Source organism: Brassica oleracea, chromosome C3 (genome assembly GCF_000695525.1).
Source record: "Brassica oleracea var. oleracea cultivar TO1000 chromosome C3, BOL, whole genome shotgun sequence".
Taxonomy (NCBI): domain Eukaryota; kingdom Viridiplantae; phylum Streptophyta; class Magnoliopsida; order Brassicales; family Brassicaceae; genus Brassica; species Brassica oleracea.
Window position 1 is genome coordinate 35,633,145 of NC_027750.1, and position 22,894 is coordinate 35,656,038.

Genomic DNA, 22,894 nt, shown 5'->3' on the forward strand with positions numbered 1-22,894 from the left:
ATGTAGAACCTCCACATGCAAATTAAACATTAAACAATCATGTTTTGGGAAACATATACAAACATACCTCAAGATTGCTAAGGAAACATGGAGTCATCAAAGAGATGATCAGGCCAATCTACAGAGCCTGTAGCTGCTACTTCTTGCTCATGGCTTGAGGAAGCCTGGTTCAGAACCAAATCATCACCCAAAGGGGAAGGATCATGAGAAGGCATCATAGTTTGGTTCAAGCTAGGTGGTTCATGGGACCATATTGGAGAATTGTTTTGACTGAAAAGATTTTCCTCTAGGGTTTTGAGAGATGGGAGGTTGTTGGTATTGTAGTTTTCTTTGATGAGGAGATTGAGAATGTTCAACTCATTAGGGTTATTGTTGTTACTACTACTCATGGCAAGATGAGGAGCTTGAAGTAAGTAGTTTAGCAACTGGAGCTTAGCCATCTCACCTTGGAGATTCAGTAAGGCTTGTTGATCTTCAAACGGAACCTGTTGCTGGAGATCAACAAGTCCTCTAAGGTTAGAGAGAGACATGAGCTGAGATAAGCTAGAGAAGATATCATCGGTTCTTGGGCGATGAGTCATGGGATCAAAACCCATCTGAATCAGCTTTTTCTTCAAATGAGTGTTCCAGAAATTCTTGATCTCGTTATCTGTTCTTCCTGGTAAATGGCTTGCAATCATTGACCACCTTATATACACAATCATTACCAATAACATTATTCAATGAGTAACGAGACAAAAAAACAATCCATGCATGACCAAGAGTTACAAGATTTATATTAACATTTTAGCAAAAAAAAAAGAAAAGAGTTACAAGATTTTCTTTACTTGTTTCCAAGAACCGCATGAAGGTTCAAGATGGTCTCTTCTTCCTCTTGTGAGAATTTGCCTCGCTTAATGTCGGGTCTCAAATAGTTTGTCCATCGTAGCCTACAACTCTTCCCACACCTGTTAAGACCTGAACATAATAAAACATATATAGTCACAAGACAAGAACTAGGTTTCCATCAAAGTCTTTGAAGATGTTACCAGCGAGTTTGGGAAGGGCACTCCAGCTGCTATGGCCATGTTTATGGATATAACTGATGAGTTTACCATCTTCTTCAGGCAACCATGGACCTTTCTTGAGACCGGTTTCATCAGCTGAGAGAGGAGATCTTCCCATGTTTGATGAACGATATGTATCTAACAACGGTCTCTCCTCTCTTCTTGTTTACCCTCTTAACTGTCAAAGGTCGATTGCCTCCTTTCTTCACAACCACTAACTGCTTCTTATATTTCTATTATATATAGCTGAGCTTTCCCTCTCTCTCACTCACGAGTCACGACGTGGTTCTTTCTTATTCGCATACAAAAACAACCCATGTCGCTATCGCCCTTTACACTCCATTGTCTCTTCTTTATTCTGGTATACGTACCGCATAACAACTTATAGTACAAGCAATCTTCTTCTGGGACACTATTCAAGATCTTGAGATCTTTAGTCTAGAGTCATGTGTTTCACGAATTAATATATATTGTGAAGAGTGCATGCAGACATAATAACATGAGGCATATTGGCATGCAGTCGCATTGCTTGGGTATATAGGTGGAGTAGAACAAGCTAAGGGAGCTATAAACTATTCAAATCATTATTTAATCATAGGCTGACAAACAAACAAAAGTTACAAAAAGAAGTCAGCACTAACGACAGATGTCACCTCAAGTATGGCTGAAGAGACACCTCCTTTGGCACGCAAAGATAGGTTTCTAATTGCTCATGACACTTATGTATTTGGTGTTATATATATAGTTGTATTTTCTTCGTATCAAGCCATGACCCATTAGCACTGAGAGATTTGTCTCTGATAGTGAGATAAGTGATGCAGAGAAACTTACTATAAGTCTTAAAGAGTCTCAAAATACTGGAAACTGGAGCAACATAGATCATATCATTATATATGATAAGTTATGTATCTGTGAGAAGAGACGTTACTGTTGATTGATAATGTTGACAGGCTTGATGTTGACACGCATTTTTTGTTGAAAATTAGAAGGAGCTTGTTAGCGGAGAGGTTGGTGCAGAAATGATCTAAATCTTCACCATCTTTGAAACCTACAAGACTTTTTCTCCCACTGCCTCTGCATTGGACCAAATGGCATTTCTTGTCTTTTTCTTCTGTGTCTTCTCCATAAAGTAGTTGATAGGTTTTTCCCCATTTTTTCAAAATGAAAGATAAATTGTCCTCTTTTGACCCAAAAAGAAGAAAATAACTTGTCCTCAAGAAACAAATTCTAAGTCTATACAGAAATATTGAATAAGGAAACGTTTTCACAATAATTATAAGGATCAAGGCTGTTATAACTTCACTGCATCTACGAACTAAATACTCCTCGATAGGCTTATCAAATTGTCAAGGTTTCCATTGTGTATATCATCTGTTCAGTTGTCCTCTATATAACATATGATATTTTATATTTATCAAAGTGATTTACGAAAAATATGTGTTTTCATTATGCCGAGTATGAAAAGACATTAGGTTAATTTCATAACCTGCAGTAACTCTGCAACTGCAAGGCAGCATGATCTAGGTGATAATGTGTACTTTCACGCACTAAAAGTGCCTAAATTGTATAGTATTCTCTATTTCCATCTAACCCTAGCAAGATAGACCTGTGATAAGCCAGTAAATTTCATCATTATAAGAAAAAAAAATCCTACAAGTTCAAAAAGTATGGTTAAGCAGCGGAGAAACCTTGAATATTTTCTAGAGAGACTAGACAGAGAGACATTTGAGTTGCTTGTTAGTCTAGGGTTTCTCGTAGAGTGGATCACACCACAATCTCAATGGAGGAAGCAGGTACAGTAAATATTAAAGAAATAAGGAAGGCACTAATAGGTTCATACTAAAATAATTGATTTTAAGGTACGTTATGTCACTTTAAACCATTCTTTTCATCAAATATATAAAATAAAATGGTTGTCAATGTCAGATGAAAACTGATTTGCTTCTTCTCATATGTTCCTAACCAACACATCTAAACTATGACTTTCAAAGCCAAGTTTGATATTGTTGATATGCCTTGAATCTCGATGTTACATTTTGGCGATGGATGTTACATCACGTACATCATACCGACTCGGTTTCATCAAGAGCGTTGCATCAAGTTATTATGGATGTTACATCTGATCGTGGGCTTAGGCCCATGAGTCCGTATAGTCTAGGGTTTTAGATGCGAGATGCTACTATATATATCTTGTATTCGAAGTAACCCAAAATTTGCACTTTGCAAGCTCAATATCGCCTCCAATAATAAGATCTCTCTTTGCCCGTGGACGAAGCCCTAAGGGTAAACCACGTCAAATATAAGTGTCGTAGCTACATCGCGTTTATTCATCTGTTTCCGCATCTGTTCCTTCTCACGTCCGTCACAACTGTGATCTAGTAAGAAGATGTCTGGAATAAGAGCGAAGATCGACAAGTTTGATGGGAGAAATAGCTTCAGTCTTTGGCAGATTAAGATGCAGGTGTTGTTGAAGCAACAAGGCATCTGGGGACCATTGTCAGAAAAGAAATCTGAAGCAGCTGATTTGGAGGCTCTGGAAGAGAAAGCGTTCTCAACAATTTTGTTGTGTCTAGCAGACGAGATCATCATCGAAGTGTCGGATGAGAAAAATGCTGCTAGTTTGTGGCAGAAGTTGGAGAGCTTATACATGACAAAATATCTGACGAATAAGCTACTTCTGAAGCAACGCCTCTTGGCATTGCGTATGCAAAAAGGTATTGAGCTTTGCGACCATCTTGACAAGCTGAATTCGATATCACTAGAGCTGCGTAACATCGATGTTAAGGTGGAGGATGAAGACGCGGCACTAATCCTGTTGGTATCTCTGCCAAACTCCTTCGAGAACTTCGTGCAATCGTGCATTGTTGGCACAGATATAGTGAAACTGGAAGAAGTTAGGTCAGCGTTTCATAGTCGGGAATTGCGCCATAAGGCATCCAGCTAAGAGACAGACAATCAAGCATCAGGGTTGTTTGTCAGTGGTGTGAAGGGACATGGGAACATAAGGACTTCGAAAGATAGGAAGTCAATACCAAGGGGTCCTAAAGCATCTGATATTTGCAACTATTGCAAAGAGAAAGGGACATTGGAAGTCAGACTGTCCCAAGATGAAGGAGCAGCAGTTTGGGTCTGTTGCAATAGCCGAGGATGAAACCAAGTCTGACGACGACATCGCTCTTGTTGTGTACAACACACACTCTTCTGATGTGTGGGTTCTTGATACAGGAGCATCCTACCATATGACACCGAGGAGAGAGTGGTTTTCAGAGTACACAGAGGTACTTGACATCAAGATTAAGATGGCAAACGACTTTGTCTGCAAGATTGCTGGGATCGGCTCAATCAAGCTCAGGACACATGATGGTAGATTCTGCACATTGAACGAGGTTAGGCATGTTCCATCAATGACAAAGAATTTGATATCCATGAGTCTTCTGGACAGTAGAGGGTTCAAATATTCGGGTGGTGATGGAGTTCTGAATGTCTGCAAGGGTTCTGATGTGATTCTGAAGGGTTTCATGAACGGTACTCTGTATTTGCTGAAGGGTACAACGGTTACCGGTTCAGCAAATGTTGCATGCCAGAGATCCCAGAGGACGATATGACTAAGCTATGGCATATGAGGCTTGGACATATGGGTGATCGTGGGATGCAACATCTGTCGAAGCAAGATCTGCTTTATTTTGATATTGGTTTGGAACTCTGCTCGGAAGAGCTCAAACACTTTTGTAAGGATGCAACATCTGCCAAGCATCTTACAGACAGGGGAACACCACAGCGGGATGGTGTTGCAAAATTGATAAACCAGATAATGCTAGAGAGAGCGGTGTGCATGTTTTCGAGTGCTGGTTTGGAGAAGCGGTTTTGGGCTGAAGCAGTTAACACGGCTTGCTACTTGATAAATCTTGTTCCGCACACAGGCATCGAATGTTGCATCAAGAGTGTTGCATCAAGTTATTATGGATGTTACATCTGATCGTGAGCTTAGGCCCATGAGTCCGTATATTCTAGGGTTTTAGATGCGAGATGCTATTATATATCTCTTGTATTCGAAGTAACCCTAAACTTGCACTTTGCAAGCTCAATATCGCCTCCAATAATAAGATCTCTCTTTGCCCGTGGACGAAGCCCTAGGGGTGAACCACGTTAAATATATGTGTCGTAGTTACATCGCGTTTATTCATCTGTTTCCGCATCTGTTCCTTCTCACGTCTGTCACAACAGATATAAAGAAAGTTCACTTATTCCCTATTTTCTGTATCTGTGAAGAGGATGCATATCGTGCTGAAGACTATATATTAGTCATATACACATTTGTACCCAATTTTTGATTTCATGAAATCCAGGATGACACTATCCAACTTTGTGGATTCTTATATATGCAGTGATATTTGAAACTCGTACTTACACAATTAAGAGAAAACTAACATGGTCCTGAAAGAGAATGCAATGAGTAAAAAAATGAGACCAATGTACTCGCGCGTATAGTCTTATTTCAAGAACAAGCTTTGAAGTCATGAGTATATTCAGACAGCAAGTTAAACTTCTTTTTCTACTGTTCTCATGGGAGCAGCTTTGTGAGAAATCAGGTTCAGATGTGGGGTCAGGAGACTCTTTTTGTGATCTTGATCACACAATTAATTAATCTACCAATGGTTGAAGAATTTCTTTCTTCAACATTTGGTTTTGTTAGCAATTGTTCTAAAGACTAATAAATACCTAATAATTGAAACCAAACAAATAAATACAGACAAGAACCCACTATTCAAAATCATCTAGCATTGCCCTTTCCGCAAACGGTAAATCTGCTAAAAGTACATCACAATAAACCTGCAAGAACATGGGACGGGACATATGTAACTGGAAGAAAAAAATGCAACGCTCATTTATAAATGTGAAGTCATTCTTAAGTATTATATGAACCAAAATGAGTGGGCTTTAAGCGTAACTTTCTTAGGCATCAACCACTACATGTAATTTTAGGTGGCTGCGATCCTTTCATTGATGACATCAGTTTTACAGCTAATTAAAGACAGTGAAAGATGGAGATGGAGACAATGGCATTATGCTATTATAGTTAGAGCTCCACATCGAATTATTTTAGATGCATCAATTAACATATATTGCTCAAAACCAATCAAAACTAGATATTTACAAAACAAACCTCTTTGAAAGGAAAGCAAGTCTGAAATCATGTTTCTTTCAAAAAATAAAAACGGAAATCATGTTAAAACTGATAACCATATATGAAGCAATTACATTTTGCTTCATACATGGTACTGACATTGGTGAACAAAAAAATTGGGCAGAAGCATCAACTGACCTCAGAATTTAACAGGGCTGGTCTTGTTCATTGTTTCCTTCACAGGCCTATCACGAAGAAGACGATAATTAACATTAATGTTGCTTTTAATGAGATAGTTGTTGGAGCAAAGAAAAAAATTGAGGAAAGCTTTTTTTGCATGAAAAGCAAGTCACATGTTGTGATCCAGAAGAACTACCAAGATCTTTGCATGAATATATACGTAAGACGCTAACATAATAGGGTAATGTTTGTAAAAGCATCATAGAGAGTTGTGCAGACCTTTTAAAGCACATGGAGTTGGTGACACAGTTCTTCAGAGAATATAATTGTATTCTCATATGCAAACCTCATAAATCTCATGCATCTTAAGCCTCTTGTACTTAATATCAAGAACATCGCTTATTTTGCGGAGCTTCGATATTTGGACATTAATTAGTATTTCTCAGATACACACAAAAATAGTAATACTCACAATTAAGCTAGGCCGAACGTGAAAGACTTGATCAGTTTGTGAAATGGAGGATTACAAACTGGAAGTGTAAACTGATTGGTGTGAACAGCATAATGCAGCTGTCAAACTTAAACATATCATAAACTATATGCATTAAAATGTAGAGTTTTGACCATTGTTTCGTAAACAATAATTAATTTAGGGCAGATAGATCTTTTCAAAACATCTTTTGACTTAACCCTTGAATGTAAGGGTATTAGGTAAAAGATTATCGTGGTCCAGATCACAGCTATTTCAACACTTCTGACGTTATTCCAAAAAAAAAAAAAAATAGCAATGAAAATCAGTAGAACATGAGCATCTCATATCATTCAAAAAAGACGTCTAACTAATTTAACAACCTAGCAATGATCAAGAACACAGCGAAAACCTTGATATGTACTACAAACTTCGCATTGTTTGTGAATGAAACATTGACTCTTAGCAGCAGTCAGTGATCAAATCAAAACTCCCGGGTTAGTCATGTGAATAATATGAATGGAATAATGGCCAATAAGAAGTGGGTTGGTTGAGATAACATAATAAAACTGCATTATTAAAATATGTTTTATCATCAGTAATATTCAAACTTTCTAGAAAAATACCAGCAGTATTGAGATTATTTTAGTTAATCATCATTCCGTACGAAGATTTTCAATACCACCTCTGATGACCCTGAGTGAGAAGATTATGGCCACATCTTCCTACTAAATCAGTAAAGGCGAGGCAGTAAACAGAAAATCAACTAAGAAGACTCTAGAAGAAGCAGTTCTTATATGGGCTTCAAGCCCAATAAGAAACATCGCTCGGAAGCATGATCATATTGTATGTTGAATCCTCAAAATGGTCAAGAACATAGCTACTTTTTCGTTGAGTCATAGAAATTATGTAAACTGCTTAATGAACAAAGTTTTTACACCAACAGAACAACAACAAAATAGCATGGTTTCCAGCAACAGAGAGTAACATCCCGAGGAAACAACAAGAAGAGAAGAGAGCGACCATCAAAATACAATGGGTGGGGTTTTCAGGCAGATTTGGCAGCTTCAGCAGCCTCTTCAGCAGCTTCTTCCTCTTGAAGCTTCTTGAGAGAAGGAGGTGGTCTGACAACAATGCTCTTCTTCCACTGCCTGTCAAGTTTCCTCGACAACCTCTTCCCTATCCCTTCTTCTATCTCCCTCTCTCTTCTCACCGTCAATATCCTCGCTACCTAAAAACAACACACACCCACAAGAACATACATCTCTTAGTCCCATATAACAGAGAGAGCGACTTATGTCTACACAAGAAATGACACAAAGCTCAGGACTTATGTCTTAACTGAAAACAGAGAGAGGTAAAACCAAAAGCCAATAACTTTGTCTAGTGCATATGGTGGCCACTTAAATACACAAAGACATGACACAAAGCTCAGGACTTTATGTCTTTAACTGAAAAGCATATTGTTATAAGAACATACTGCAACACTCTAACCAAAGGACATGAAACCTCGAATCTAAGCTATGCACAGACAACGTTTAGAACACACACATTGTCCAAAGAGTAACTGATAACATGTTCTAAAAACTTAAAATTAGATTCGACGTAAAGCTTACTTGTTTCTTCATACGGCGGAACTCGCTTGATTTGAACTCGTTCCTCGCCGATTTCTGGAGACGGAGCATAAAGAGCTCTCCTTTAAGGTCAATCACCTCCTCGTTAAGCTCCTCCGTCGTCTTCGCTCTGATTTCTTTCAACTCCGCCTCTCTTTTCGACATCATCACCGCCAAAGGTTTACCATTACAAGATATCGCCGCCGCCGCGGGCACGCGAGCAGAGACATGGTGCTGGATTCTGACACCGTGGAACGAAGAAGAGGTTGAATTCGCTGGACCAGTTCCTCGGAGGAAAGTCACCGCCGTCCCCGGCGAGGCAATAGAGAGACTGAGCATTGTGGCTATGGCGGAAGAAGATGAGTTTTGAGGATAACGAAAGACACACAATTTGGTGTTGGGGATAAGGTTTCTCTTATATCTTTCCGTTTGCCCCTCTATTCACCTTTAATCACGAAATCAACCCTATAGTATCTAAATTGCAAATAGGACTTGTCAAATTATATATTAATTAAGCTAAATGTCCGATAGCTTTCAGTAATTACAAAGTTTCTAAATTGCAAATACTGGAGATTATGGACAACTAGTGCTATTCCGGCGCTACGTTTTGGTTCGTATGTTTTGTTTTCTAATAAGTTGATAATTGACTTTTTGATCCATTTGATAGTGATTGGTGATAGTTGGTTAAGTCAAAAAAAATAGCATAAATAGGTTTTATAGATTAATAAAATAACAACGTAATAAATAGCTGATAGTTGCATCAAAGTAAATATAATTTAACTTAAAACATAAAATAAAATTGATTTTCCAAAATAAAGCACATAAATGCATGTGTTTGTTTGTGATTATCCTCTTAAAGCACCAAATTAAGGGTTTCACTATGGATGTATTCGTTAAATATTTTGTCTCTGTCTCCGGCTCTATTTTCAATCCACTAAGTGAATTTTTAATCATGGTATATCATACATTGCTAGGATTTGAATTGATAACTTATCCATATATTCTTTTCCCTCTTTGAAATAAAGATGTGAGCAAAGTAACTCGTGTATTTGTGGTATGTGACCTACGTTCTTTTTCGGGAAGAAGTTGGTGAGGCTATAGAGGTGAAGCTGCTTGAGAAAAAGCTTCATAATGACGTACACGATTAGGTGCGATAAATCCTTGCATAACAAAAGGCATGTGGATGTTTTAATTAATAATAATTTACATTTATAATATAATGTACAAAATGATGAATATTACTTACTTTCTACAAATTGTTTTCAAATTCAACTCAGCAGTACAAAAATTATGATATTTATTTGACATATTTTACTGAGAGTGTTTTCTTACTGAATGTTATTATGATAGTGCTAAATCTTTATTAATATGGCTTAAGAAACTTTCCAATGAAACCTTTTTATATATGAGAGATTATTTCATATTAATGTTTTTTTTTACATTTATGATTTAGAACTTTCGTTGTTTTAAGATATTTTTTATTAGTTAAACTTTCTCTTTTAAGAGAATTTACTTTTTATTCTAAAAACTCTCTTTTTGAAAAATACCGAGAAAACTAAATAAATGAGACCCTTTTATATGTTTTTAACACCTTTTAACAATTTTGAACTCATTTATGATATTTATTTGACATATTTTATTGAGAATGTTTTCTTACTGAATTTTATTACTAATAGTGCTAAATCTTTATTAATATGGCTTAAGAAACTTTCCAATAAAACCTTTTTATATATGAGAGATTACTTCATATAAATGTTTTTTTTTACATTTATGATTTAGAACTTTCATTGTTTTAAGATATTTTTTATTAGGTAAATTTTCTCTTTTTAAGAAAATTTACTTTTTTATTTTAAACCCTCTCTTTTTTGAAAAATGCAGAGAAAACTAAATAAGTGAGATCATTTTATATGTTTTTAACATCTTTTAACATCATTGTGAGGTTCTTTCCAAAATTCGTAATTTAGTTGGTGTCTTAATAAGATGCAAAAATCTACATAGTCTCCATTATATGAAAATAAAAGTGCTGAGATTAGTGAAGTTTATGCAATTTTTCCAAAGTACAAAGAAGTTTCTGAAACATCCAATTGATGTAAGTTGTATGTAAGTTGTTTTGGATCCTGAGTTGTTAGATGGACACAGAAGCACACTTTTTTTCTTTACAAACTGAGAGAACCCGTAAGAATATACTTACCATACGTAGAGAACAAATAGTATTTGCTCAAACCGGTTCATGATCAGAAACACATTACAAATGAAAAATTAGACCCAAACCAAATAACCAAAAAAATTTAAATCACCCTTCAAAGCTTGATATTTCATACAAACCACACCTGACTATGCAACTTACTAAACACAAAGACCTGACTCTTCTTCATAAATAAGCCAATCTTCTTTACCGCATAAGAAGTTTAGTCACTTTTGCTTGCACTCCAATGGCCTCTCACCCTGTTGACTTTCCGCAAGTTGACAGCTCCAGACTTTTTTTCACAGAGAAAAGAGCCTCAGGTTATAAACAGTCCTTGAATAATTAAGAAGAAATTGAACTTACGGTAGAGATTGAGTTTTGAGTTGGTTTTACTTCTTTTCCTCATAGAGTCCTTTGAGAAGGATCACCCATCTCAGAGCCTAAACCCGAGTCTAAGACAGTAAAACTACTACCGAAAGTATTCCATTTAACTTCATTAACCAATGAACCAGCTTCTTTAACCAATGAACCTGAGAGAGAAGTAGAGACGGCATCCAAATTAGAATTAGACTCAAACACTTGAGTTGTGTTTGTGCATTGAATAAATAATGACTTACAGACACGTGAATCCAAGATAAACCCTTTAATCTTCACCATATGCGTATGTACGTATAGACAATGGTCTCATAGAATAATGTAGCTTCCTGGATCACTGATGATAAAGAACCGTCAATATCAGAATGAAAAAAAAAATGTTGCGGTTATCAACGTTGATATCCCTTGGACTCTCCATCGTAACTCTCGGAGCTTGCTCAAACTTGAGTCAAAGTGGACATGACCTTTGAATATAATCTTGGACAATGAATTGATTACTTCTCTCCATGCGCATAGGTTGATCAAATATATTTTTTAAAAACTGGAGTTTAACTGAAGTGGTTGAAGTGTGAAGCCCACCGCCATTCATATTCAGATAACCAAACCAAGTATGCTCTATACCCTAGCTCCCTTCGTTCAGGTAACAGCCACAACTGGTTTGATGTTTTATCAGACATTACATGTTACTTCATGGAAATAAACTTACGTGTTTAACCAGGTAGCAGTTGAGTAGTCCACTCCGATTCGTACGTGTTTCCCAGTTTTCATAAACCGCATGCTCACAGTATTATCAACAGCACAAAAAAAGAGGCTGCATCAGTGAAATGTAAACTATCTTCAGAAATAACATATGAATAACCCCAAGGTGATGGAGGTTAACAGATATGCACATGCATAAGGTGTTGCTTTCTGTTTTCTACAAAGACATCCTCGCCAAAGTTGAGAGTGATCGAGAGGGTGAACAGAGAACTTGGAGACTGGTCCCTGTTTTCAAATCCGCAAGAAAGATGAAGGAATTAGCCATTCTCGGTTTTGGTAATTAGCAGAGACTTTTCTTATAGTTGGAGCTTATGTTGGTTTTTGGGAGAGGAAGAGTCCGATTGCTTGAGAATGTGAGGAATGAGAATAATCAAGTGCTTAAACGCGACAGTTGCGGTGAAGAAGATTAACCAAACCTAACAACAATTGAGCCTAAAGAATAATAGCTCATCAAAAATATTAATCGTTTAAACATCAAAACAAAGTAAAATAGATAAGGACAAGTGTCACAGAATTCTGTACCTCCTATACAATTGATGATGTGGAAGGCTGAAGAGAGATCATAATCTAACTTTATTATTATATAGATAGATAATAAGTAGTCTAACACACACACTTATGTATTATTATTAATTTTGGGACCAAGTTCTTCTGTATAATCAAACAAACATCCGAAAAAACTTTGTCTCTTTAAAAAGCTACACCCCGGAAAGGAACGCCTTCACCTTTTTCTGATATTTACAGGTTTAATACATGTTCTTCAATTTTTTTCTGATTCCGCCGCAGAATAAAAAATAATCATCAGCAGCAGCACCCCCCCAACTCTTATTATGAGCAATCCAATCCTCTGTTTCCTCAAGATGCACTCATCTTCATTCTTTTCAAAAACTCTATGTTGGTTCACGATGTCTAGTTGCCCAGCTCGAGCTCAAGGCTCTAAGCCTTTGAAAATACTCACCAAGTGCCAATAGTCCTCGAGCCGCTTGTCGTGTCGTCAAAATCCTATGCATTTGTTGCAATGTCTCGTGTCTCAAGTGATCAGCCTAATAAACAATAAGAACGAATATAAAAACTGATACTAATACGTTGGTAAATAAAAGATTACTATTTATCTTTTACCTGATTAACAAAACTGACCAAAGCTTCTAATCTCTCCATTGCAGAATTCACCTGAGGAATATAGTTTCCTTCACCGAGTCCTCCACGTGCAACGCATTCCGCAAGCGTGTGTTGTAGCTTCTCCATACCTTGATATAACGCGTCCTCAGCTTGCTGACAGGATTGTCTTAAGTTGCATACATCTAGAACTTGTTGATCCGTCATGACGTCAAAATGTGGCAAAAGAACCTGCCAAAACATATCAAGAATTTGGGGGATATAAACATTTCTTTTTTAAAATATTTATAAGAAACCTAAAAAAGTTATGAGGTCAAGACCTCATGTTTCATTGGGCTATGTGACACTTTTCTTTCGATTTATTTAAATTATGTTCGTTGTTTCTGATTTTGTTACCTTGAGAAGATCAGAGGGTCGAAACCCTCCAATCCAAAGAAAGAACCGCTCTGCAGAAGTTCTCCACATCCCTGACATGACGAAGAAGACATCGGCTTTTGCAGCTGCTGATTTCATCCGGAAAAGCTCAAAGTAATGTTTCATGGTGTTTTCTACTAGCGAACGTAGCTCGACGTCGGTAACATGTCCGTGTAAAACCGTTCTAAGTTCGCATATCTGTCTGTTCTGTTCTTCAATCCAGTGTCCATATTTCATCTCAAACGCAGCAATCCCTGTCGACAAACACCATTAAATCTTGACGTTCAAGTTTTGATTTCTTGTAAATAAAGACTCAACAGTTCTTGACACAAACCTGGATTCATGGTTTCCGATAAACCAAGAGAGCTAGTATCTATGCCATTGCCAACGTAGAATCCCTGAAACCATCCAAGTTTCTATCAAAATTTGCGGTATGTTTTTTTTTAATACCAAGAAGTTCGGTACCAGAACTCGTAATCCCCAGACCCGAAACTACAACATCTAATATTAGTTTCGTTCAAATGGTTACTCGAACCAGTAAATCTTTGACACAATGCCCATTGTCCTTTTTAGTTGATTCTGGTAAGTTTTGGAAAGGAAAGATACAGATTTTGGCTGCAATAACCTGTTGTCTAGCGCGATCGAGTTCTTGCTCTAGTTGTATTAGCTTCAACCTGCTTGTTTCCAGCTGCTGGACATAAGCCTGCAGACAGAATCTCCCATTGAGTAAACAAAGATCATAACATTATTGTCTAAGAGAGTAAATAGTGTCTGTCATACCTTCTTGCGCAAGCGACTTTTCCTAGCAGCCTCGCGGTTCTGCGCAAGCCGTCTCTGTATCTGTTACAATATTATACATTTAGTACATTACGTGAGGATTAAAATAAAACTGACGGAAGCATTAGACATTTACTTTATCTGGATGTCTGGACGTGGAAGCTTCTTGATCAAACATGTGAGGAGTTCCATGTGAAGTATCCTCTGACTATAACAAATAATGTGTTCAATAAATAAAAGCTTTTACATGTCTGAAAATAAATATGGTTTTTTTCTTGTCAAAAAAAATTGTAAGAAGAATGAAAACAGGTACCAAGTTGTTGTTGTCTAGTTTTTGAATATTTGGTATTAGAATGTGGTTTGGAGTGTTCACACTTCCTCCATTGCCAATATTGCTCTTGAAAGTTTCTCCCCACATACCAAACTGATGGAGAGGCTCGTATATACCAACTCTACTCGGTGGCACGAAATGTGTCGATGTTGAATTCATGCTTCCCTTCACTGCTAAAATTACAGTGCTTTTTTAAAACAATGTGTGAAACCATATAAACTAAGCTCTAATATAAGCAATTTAGATCACACAAAGTCAAACGTAAAGAAATAGTAAAAGTTGTGATATTTCTTCAGGAAAACTATTTCATCTCCAAAGGAACTCAATTCTATTAAGATTACTACTATAAAGATAACAGGACATTTCACAGAACCACCTTTATATTCCAGAGACTTTATACGAAGGAAATAAATCTGAGAGGGTATGGAAATTCTCTTAAGAGCATGATTATTGGGAGGTTCTCAGGGTGAAGTTCTTAATTTTTTTAATTAAAAATTAAAAGATAGGTTATTATATTTCGATAAGAATCCCACCTTAAGAACCTTTCAATAATCATGCTCTGGAGGAGAACACCGACAAATATCACAAGTGAAAATGTTGTAATGACAGCCAAAAAAACCTTATCCTCAATAGTGTTTGGAGGGTGTTGTTAATAGATAAGATCGTAGAAACTGTGTTAAGCAGCAAAAATGATATGGTAAGTCAAGTTTCCACTTATTGAAAATGTCACTTTATTTCACCACTAATGGTGGACCAACTTAACAACAAGATAAACAGTTAAAGACACCTATACAAGAGGAATTTCAAATTTCAATCCGATGGCATCAGAAAAAAGGTGAAATCAAACATAAGCCGGATAGCATCAGAAAAAGCAAAAAAAAAAAAAAAAAATGAAGTCAAACACATGTAACCTACAAGTGGAGATAGATTGAAACTTTTCTTTTTTTGAAAGACAGTTCTTAGCAATATTCGACTAATTCCCAGCTTCGATTCCAAGCAACCAGAAACAAAAAACATATTGAAGTGATTCATGAAGTCTATACAATCAATCAAGAGATAAAAAGAAAGGGAAATATATTTAATCAAAATAATAATTAAGAAAGAATAAAAGGTTCTAAGACTTTTAAGTGATAACAAGATTATAATGGAACAGAGTAAAGCCATAAACGACGCCGTGAAATCTCTTGACTTTTCACTTCCTTTTTTTCGTCTCTCGCTTTCACTACTACACAGAGAAAACAAAAACACAAGAGATAGGCTACGAACAGAGATCTCAAGCCAAACCTTTTGATTGTTTCTTATGTCGTGATAAAACAAGAAAGAAATAAAGAAGACTTCAGCGACAAGACCGGACGTAAAGCACGGAAGTACGTAGTTCGAATCCGACCGTAAACAGAAGGGATTTTAAAAGCTCTTCCTTCTGTCTCAGAAACTCAGGTCTCATCATCTTGAAGGAGAAGAGGAGGTATCATGCGAGAACACGACAACTTAAATGAGACCTTTGACGTGGTTTTTTAATATATTTCCACAAAAAATGAATTAATAATATATTTTTTAGTTTTTTTCTCTAGTTTCTATTTTTTGTGGGTTCTAATGCAGCTACAGTGAGTCAAACCTAATTATTACATGTTTCTATACTATTTTCCCACGAATTCTTGTATCCGTATTTGGAGTACCAAAATTTTATTTAGGTATGAAAGTAAATTATTGATAATTAGCGATTTAATACGTATGGTTCGAACTTTAATATTCATTAAAACTTTGCTTAAATTTAAAAATAAAATTGGTATTTGTTTTTTATTCAGTAGTCATGTCTCTCCACTACCTCTCGCTGATGTGCGCACCAGGTAGATCCATTTTTTATTCTCTTCTCAATTCTTCTTTGGGATCCCATTCTTCTTTTTATAGCTTTTGTTTAATTTTTATTTTCTTACCTTAACCACGTCTTCTAGCTTCTCTAACCCGCGCATGCGTCGGCGATAACTGGAAGCGCCAGTCCACTCGCTAAACTGGTGAAGAGATTTAGCAGTTCAAGATAAGAGGATGAGCGCGTCATCATGAGATTCTACTTCGATTCCAATGATGTAACAACGGCTACTTCTAGAATAAATAATTTAAGTAATTTTTTTTTTTTTTTGAGAAAGGGCTTAATAATTTAAGTAATTCGTACAAAAATACTGATGTTTATCCAAATATCATCTGTCTCATTAAATATTGTCAGACTTGTTTATACATGTTGTAATCATAATACTATATAGTATTAGTTAAGCGAATAAGCCGACGACAAGCATGACTTGTTCGTAAGAAGCAACGTCTATCCAATGTAGAAAAGGCATCAATCATTTTGGTTTTTTGCGTTTTTTTTTCTTTGCATTCGCAGGTAACCGGAATTGTATAAATCAGTGGAATATAGTTAGCATTTAATGTAAACCAGATAATATTAATTTATATCACGAACAAGAACCATATATTCTTCCTCTAACTGTAGATACGAGTATAATTTATTTAAAAACTTTGTTATTAGCCTTTGGGAGTCCAAACAGGCTAGATAATTAGTAGGAGTAGTCGAGTAGATGTATTAAAACAGATTGGCTCTTCAAGCTCCATAGGAGGCACTGTGCATTTTAAATATGATTAACAAATCATTGTTTGGTTGTAGCGTTATAGACATAATTAATCAAAAGTCGTTCATGTCTGGTTGATTCCCACAATTAGATTTGAGACCATAAACCCATCATTACAAATTAATGTATCTAGCCTTGAAGTTAGAACTGTTAACGGAGATCTTCAGAAGTCTATATAATTATTTCTTTTCTTTTTTTTTTTGCTTAAAAATATAATTTTTTTTGAGAAGATCGGGGTATTTGAACTTGGGTTCTATATAGTTATTTCTGCATGCGCAAAATAAACTTTTTGTTAGTATATTTTGTAGGCCAGAGACTTATTATCCGAGATCCGGATTCGATCCGAGATCTGCTCCGGATCCGCTCCGAAAATAGGATATCCGGGGTGTCCGGATCCGAATCTGGATATTAAAATCTTGGATCGGTCCAAACCGAATCCGGATATCCGGATCCGGCTCCGTATTTTTAAAACACATTAAATTTTTTAATTTCATTAATATTTATATTTGATATTTTAATATTTATACATGAACTAATCTTATAATCTTATATTTTAGTTTTTGCAATATTATAGACATATATAAATATATTTATAAATCTTGTATACATATTTAATTTATATATTATTTTTTAATTATTTTTATGGATCCGGATATCCGCGGATAATAGAATATCGATACGAATATCCGAAATCCGGATATCCGGAAACCACGAATCCGGATCCGGATATTAAATCCGACGGATCTGGGTATCCTAAATTTTCTGGATATCTGGATCTGTCCCATGCCTAATATTTTGTGTCCTGAGTGTCTCTATGTTTGTATTTGCATTAATTCATTAATAGGATGCATATATACACAAAACACACACAACGCATATAGCACCAAGGGTTACGATCAATACATGGGCATGCATGTATAGAGAGAGAAGGTAAGTTCCACAATTAGGTACAATAAAGACGAGAAGGCAAGTTCCACAATTAGGTACAATAAAGACAAGACCGACGTAAACACACACAACGCATATAGTTTTTATCTTCATTTATAAAAGATGCATGATCTGTCGCACAAAAAAGAAAGATGCATGATCTAATATATTGGACTGTCTAGTAGGAGGAAACTAACTACAACAAGATAAGTTTAATAAGTCGATAACATTTTTAATAATTCCTTTTTTCTGAAACTTGGATCGTGCAAATGATTTGTGTGTAAAGCTACACATTCATATGATGGTGGCCGTGTGATCCATTATAGGTAATAGATATTGGCGAATTCCATTTGACACTCTATCCACATATATATAATTAAAATACAGCAATTTTATTCAAATTGGAGAAATTTTACAATATTATATCTATATATAAAGACGAGAAGATTGAAAAGAGACGTCACTCGCAAACACTTGGCTTTTGCCTATTTGTGAATTATTCTCAAGTGCTAACTTATAAAGTGGTTTGCCACCACGAGTGGCTACCTCGTGTGTGGATTTTCACTCTTTTATTCATATGTTTGGCATAAACAAGGCTTACCCCGTTCCTGTAAACCTAAATATTTATACGAACTCCAAGTGATTTTGTTTATTTTTTTTCAAAGTAGTGGTTCTAACTTCTAACTACCATGCATATGTCATACTGGAAGAATGGCCGCGACGTTAAAAAAAAAATTGTAACATCTCAATTCGTTATATATGGAAAAGTTTAGGAAAATTGATTTGCCAACTAATATCACCAAAGTGCACTTACCTTTTCCGTAATTCCGTAACACATGCGTTTAGAACTTTATGGTTAATAATGCTTGAGATGGAGTAATGGAGAATAACATATCGGAAAGTGATTTACGTTATCGTGCGAGCGAGGCTAAATCACGAGGGAAAGTCATGTGGTTATTGAAGAGTCAGTAAACAAGACTTTCGAGTCTTCGAAAAATTAACGCACCGTCCTTCGAATGGGATGGAGTTCACGGGCCGAGTGAGCGGGTGTGGGTGACCATTAGCCATGGACGATCGGAACGTTACAAGTGTTATCAGAGCTGAACCCAGACGAGTGTGGAGTCAGCGAAGGCTCACACTAACACGATTAACGATCTTGCGGTGCAACAAGGGTGTTGCGTTCTTTGAGAGGGGGTGAATTGTAACATCTTGGTTTGTGGTGTATGGAAAAGCTTAAGATAATTGATTTGACTACCTATGTCACCAATGTGCACTTACCTTTTCCGTCACACATATGTTTAAAACTCTAAGGTTGAGAGTGCTTGAGCTGGAGTAATGGAATGATGAGTGTCCTATCGAAAAGTGATTTCTAATATCATACGAGTGAGACCAAAGCATGAAGAAATGTCATTTAGTTATTGCAGCGTCAGTAAACAAGACTTTCGAGCCTTTGAAAAATTAAAGCACCATGTCGGATGGAATAAGGCCCACATGCCGAGTGAACAGACGTGAGTGGCTATTAGCCGTGAGCGGTCGGGATGCTACAAAAATATCTAATGTGGGAAACAATATTTTACTACTGGTGAAATATGATCCATCTTATTAATAATGAACATTGTGTTGGACTCAACCTTTCAGGCATGTGTAATATTACATAAAATATCATTAATGATTAATGAAAACATTATATCTACATTAAGTTAATTATTGGAAACAACATTATATTACTACTATCTATCTATGTTTTCAAACAATATAATAATTAATCTTATACCTAAACACTATAAAATATTAAGTCTCACCTCTTAATAACTTTTATTAATCTTTTTTTTTTTAAATTTTGATAAATTAAGTAATTGACTAACACTCAAATAATTTATAAAACAAAATAAAAAATAAGTATAACTTCTTTCGGGTTTAGATACTACAATTAAATTAATAGATTTTATTTTGTATTTTCATAAATAGAAAATTACATTCATTTAAACTTAAATAAGCTTTCATATTAAATGAAATATAATATATAAATGAAATGTTAGGGTCAGTAAATTGACATCAAATAAATTTTGTAATTCAAAATTTATCAAAAATATATATCACACAACTAAACAAATAAATTGCACAGAGTTAATTAAAAATTTATAACGAAAAGATTAAAATGTTTGAAAATAAAATTAAGTAAAATCTTATATAAGTTCATATTAATATAAATACAAAATATATAATTATATATATATATATATATATATATATATATATTCAAATATATTAGAATAAAAAGTTAAAAAATTTATTTATTTAATAAAATATGGTTAAAAATATGCATGCGCTTTTAAGCGCGGATCAGAATCTAGTTATAAATTTACAAGTCGTGTAATTGTTAAAAATGCATAAATGATAGAATATTTTTTCTGTGTTAACGTATTTAAGTTGGTCATTACCTTTCATATCGAGTTTTATTTTCAAAAAATTATATAAAGAACTTTAAAGTAATAGCTTAGACATTTCCAAAATACAAGACACTTATGGATTATTATTTACATTAAGGGTTGTATAGATTTTGATATGAAAAATTAGAGTATTCGGATCCGTGGATTTAATAACCGGATCTTGATCTGTGGCTTCTGAATATCTGGATTTTGGATATTCGTCTAAATATTATACTATCTGCAGGTATTCAGATTCGGTTTCAAATCCGTAAAATTAATAAAAATAAAAATATTAATACTAGAATTCTAAAAATAAGATATAAATTAAATATTTATACAATATATATATATATATGTATAATAATATAAAATTAAAATAAACTATTATAAAACTAATATATGTATTAATTATTAATAAAATTAAAATCTAATATATTTTGAAAATACGCATCCAGATATACGTATCCATGCACCGTAGATATCATATTTTCTTAGCGGATCCTGAGCGGATCTATAACAATAATTCTAAGCCTTAATTTACATAGCTCAATATTAGCTGGGATACACACATCACTATTATTAGTTTTCTACTGGTAACAACATGAAGACTGAATCATTGATTCGTAAACTGTGTTTTACAGGTTTTCATAAATTATAAATTTTAATAAAAATTATTGATCTATTGAGTACATGTTGATAGAATTGGATTCATGCGATGGCACGTGCATGAGCAGCCTAAAGGAGATGCAAAATTTACTAATGGGATAAATTAATGAAAAACTATAAAGTGAATTTCTATTTAAATAATTGTTAGGGGCGTTAATAGAACTTAGAAGTAAAGCAACCTTTGGCCCCATCGTCGGACCATATCTGACCTATTATATAGTAGCATAACATCTTTCTTTTTAAAAAGGATTTTTTTTATAATAGTATAGTGTTATGGATATGTGCTCATGTAGATGCACATATGAGGAGTGTTGGTTGAGAAGACGTTTTGGGTCATTGTTTGCGTCATACGATCATGTAATTTAGTTAGGCGCTTTTATATTTTCTAGAATAGTTTTCCAAAAACCCTAAAATTTATTACGTAAAATAAATATCGGGATAGTCAGAGCCTTGTATTGGCAAGCTAATACCAAATCATGTTAACACATTTTTTTTTTAGATCTGATTTTGTTGAAGAATTGAGTGCTTTAAGAATTCTCCGAGAAGAGATTCTCGATAAAGAAAAGAAAGATTACCCAGAAAATTAGAAATATTTAAAAACAAATTAATAAATAAATGAAGGGATCCATGCCCCTACGGGGCTCGGAAAAGACTTCATAGGGTAGAAGTCGATAAAAAAAAAAGGTAGAAGTCGATCCCACTTATCCACTTAGGTGTAAAGGTGTCATGCTTTAATAAGTTGGGTGTTACAGTGAATATATTAGATAAATGTTCGCTTTGTAATATAATATCAGCTACTCTACTTTCCAATCCAATTAGACTCCTAATACTAATAGTCGACAAACGATGTAAAAAAAAAAGTCGACAAACCAAAAAAGACGCCTAATTGTCTAAGCCTTTGGCCTGTTCAACAACAACAAAAGAAGCGTGTAAGCATTTGACAAGAAGGTATCGCTAAGCAATCTGGATACTTTTCAGAACTATATAATTCGTTTTTTCAAATCTATTTGCAAATATTAAACAACAACTACAAATTTATGGTACGGCCTTCGAGGTGTACAAATATCATTTTCTCTTCTCTTTTTCAAAAGACATCTACAAAACAAGAAAATAGGAGAATAATGACTAGTAAAGGTGGGTTGACAAGGAGAGAATGGATAAAGGACAGAAAGAAGTTAAAATTGGAAACTATCAAGATTTAAGATTACTTCGTTTTCTGGTGTACGTTTGCTTTCCTTTTAGATTTATCATTTATACTAGTATATTTTATTTCATGTTAATTTTTTTTGTAACAATATTAATGGGAAAATCTATAATATTGTTTTTCACGCGCATTGCCTAGGTATCTGAATGATAAATGATACTCCCTCTATTTTTATTTGTAGGTAATTTAACATAAAAACATGCAGATTAAGACTTCTTAACTTTTTAGAAATCAGCAAAGACAATACGTTGTTTTATTATTTATTTTGTCTGGAACATTTAATTAAAGAGTGAGGCTATTGCTATTCTTAAGAAGAATAAAAGGAAAAGAAAAATTAAAAATGTGAACAAGAATACTAAAAATCACACATCTGAGCTTTTAAGAATTTTACAACAAAATCTTGGAGCCAATTTTTACAAAACAATTTTGGAGCCAATTTTTGTATAACTAATTTGAACTAAAAACTCAAAATTTTACAATGGAGCCAAAATCAATTTTTTGGAAAGTTTTTGATGCTTATTTAAACACCAAACCAGAAATGGTCACTCATTCTTCTCTATGGCTTTTGATTTTGATTTAAATGTTTCAGTTCAAAATTATGAAAGTGGTAATTTGTTTGATTTAAACACAATTCCATCGGAAGAAGAAGAAGAA

At 34.8% G+C, this 22,894-nt stretch overlaps 3 protein-coding genes and 1 long non-coding RNA gene across 7 annotated transcripts; all 4 read right to left on the reverse strand.

The window, feature by feature from the left end:
• Window positions 1-66: 66 nt before the first annotated feature.
• On the reverse strand, window positions 67-1,618 carry LOC106334900 (transcription factor MYB39). The gene is made up of 3 exons (XM_013773284.1): window positions 1,029-1,618; window positions 828-957; window positions 67-687 (listed from the first exon to the last, which is right to left on the reverse strand). The coding sequence occupies exons 1-3, from the start codon at window positions 1,162-1,164 to the stop codon at window positions 78-80; spliced, it is 876 nt and encodes a 291-aa protein (XP_013628738.1). The 5' UTR covers window positions 1,165-1,618; the 3' UTR covers window positions 67-77.
• A 6,086-nt stretch (window positions 1,619-7,704) lies between these two features.
• Window positions 7,705-8,829, reverse strand: LOC106328600 (50S ribosomal protein L29, chloroplastic). Its single transcript, XM_013767076.1, has 2 exons — window positions 8,437-8,829; window positions 7,705-8,051 (listed from the first exon to the last, which is right to left on the reverse strand). Exons 1-2 carry the CDS (start codon window positions 8,770-8,772, stop codon window positions 7,869-7,871), a joined length of 519 nt encoding a protein of 172 aa, XP_013622530.1. The 5' UTR covers window positions 8,773-8,829; the 3' UTR covers window positions 7,705-7,868.
• A 1,803-nt stretch (window positions 8,830-10,632) lies between these two features.
• Window positions 10,633-11,838, reverse strand: LOC106333212. 2 transcript variants are annotated; one of them, XR_001268316.1, is made up of 4 exons: window positions 11,700-11,838; window positions 11,236-11,330; window positions 10,982-11,148; window positions 10,633-10,910 (listed from the first exon to the last, which is right to left on the reverse strand). It is a non-coding gene; the product is annotated as an uncharacterized LOC106333212 (long non-coding RNA). The 2 variants fall into 2 exon arrangements; XR_001268315.1 differs by having other exon boundaries at window positions 11,236-11,623.
• Window positions 11,839-12,347: 509 nt separating this feature from the next.
• Window positions 12,348-15,846, reverse strand: LOC106328054 (transcription factor TGA1). Of its 3 annotated transcripts, XM_013766412.1 has the most exons (10): window positions 15,675-15,846; window positions 14,924-15,061; window positions 14,373-14,560; window positions 14,196-14,267; window positions 14,063-14,122; window positions 13,908-13,985; window positions 13,617-13,680; window positions 13,265-13,536; window positions 12,872-13,099; window positions 12,348-12,795 (listed from the first exon to the last, which is right to left on the reverse strand). In XM_013766412.1, the coding sequence occupies exons 3-10, from the start codon at window positions 14,547-14,549 to the stop codon at window positions 12,643-12,645; spliced, it is 1,104 nt and encodes a 367-aa protein (XP_013621866.1). In that variant the 5' UTR covers window positions 14,550-14,560; window positions 14,924-15,061; window positions 15,675-15,846; the 3' UTR covers window positions 12,348-12,642. The 3 variants fall into 3 exon arrangements, with proteins under 3 accessions (XP_013621866.1, XP_013621864.1, XP_013621865.1); XM_013766410.1 differs by lacking the exon at window positions 14,924-15,061; XM_013766411.1 differs by lacking the exon at window positions 14,924-15,061 and having other exon boundaries at window positions 14,373-14,563.
• Window positions 15,847-22,894: the final 7,048 nt, after the last annotated feature.

What these genes read in the sequence shown, in the direction of transcription:
- LOC106334900 (XM_013773284.1), bottom strand. Translation starts at nt 1,164, where the DNA reads ATGGGAAGATCTCCTCTCTCAGCTGATGAAACCGGTCTCAAGAAAGGT. An exon ending in TGCCCTTCCCAAACTCGCTG is followed by an intron (nt 958 to 1,028) that starts GTAACATCTTCA and finishes TATTATGTTCAG; the next exon opens with GTCTTAACAGGTGTGGGAAG. An exon ending in CATGCGGTTCTTGGAAACAA is followed by an intron (nt 688 to 827) that starts GTAAAGAAAATC and finishes TGTGTATATAAG; the next exon opens with GTGGTCAATGATTGCAAGCC.
- LOC106328600 (XM_013767076.1), bottom strand. Translation starts at nt 8,772, where the DNA reads ATGCTCAGTCTCTCTATTGCCTCGCCGGGGACGGCGGTGACTTTCCTC. An exon ending in TCCGCCGTATGAAGAAACAA is followed by an intron (nt 8,052 to 8,436) that starts GTAAGCTTTACG and finishes TGTTGTTTTTAG; the next exon opens with GTAGCGAGGATATTGACGGT.
- LOC106328054 (XM_013766410.1), bottom strand. Translation starts at nt 14,549, where the DNA reads ATGAATTCAACATCGACACATTTCGTGCCACCGAGTAGAGTTGGTATA. An exon ending in ATCGGAAACCATGAATCCAG is followed by an intron (nt 13,537 to 13,616) that starts GTTTGTGTCAAG and finishes GTTTGTCGACAG; the next exon opens with GGATTGCTGCGTTTGAGATG. An exon ending in TGGTCAGTTTTGTTAATCAG is followed by an intron (nt 12,796 to 12,871) that starts GTAAAAGATAAA and finishes ATTGTTTATTAG; the next exon opens with GCTGATCACTTGAGACACGA.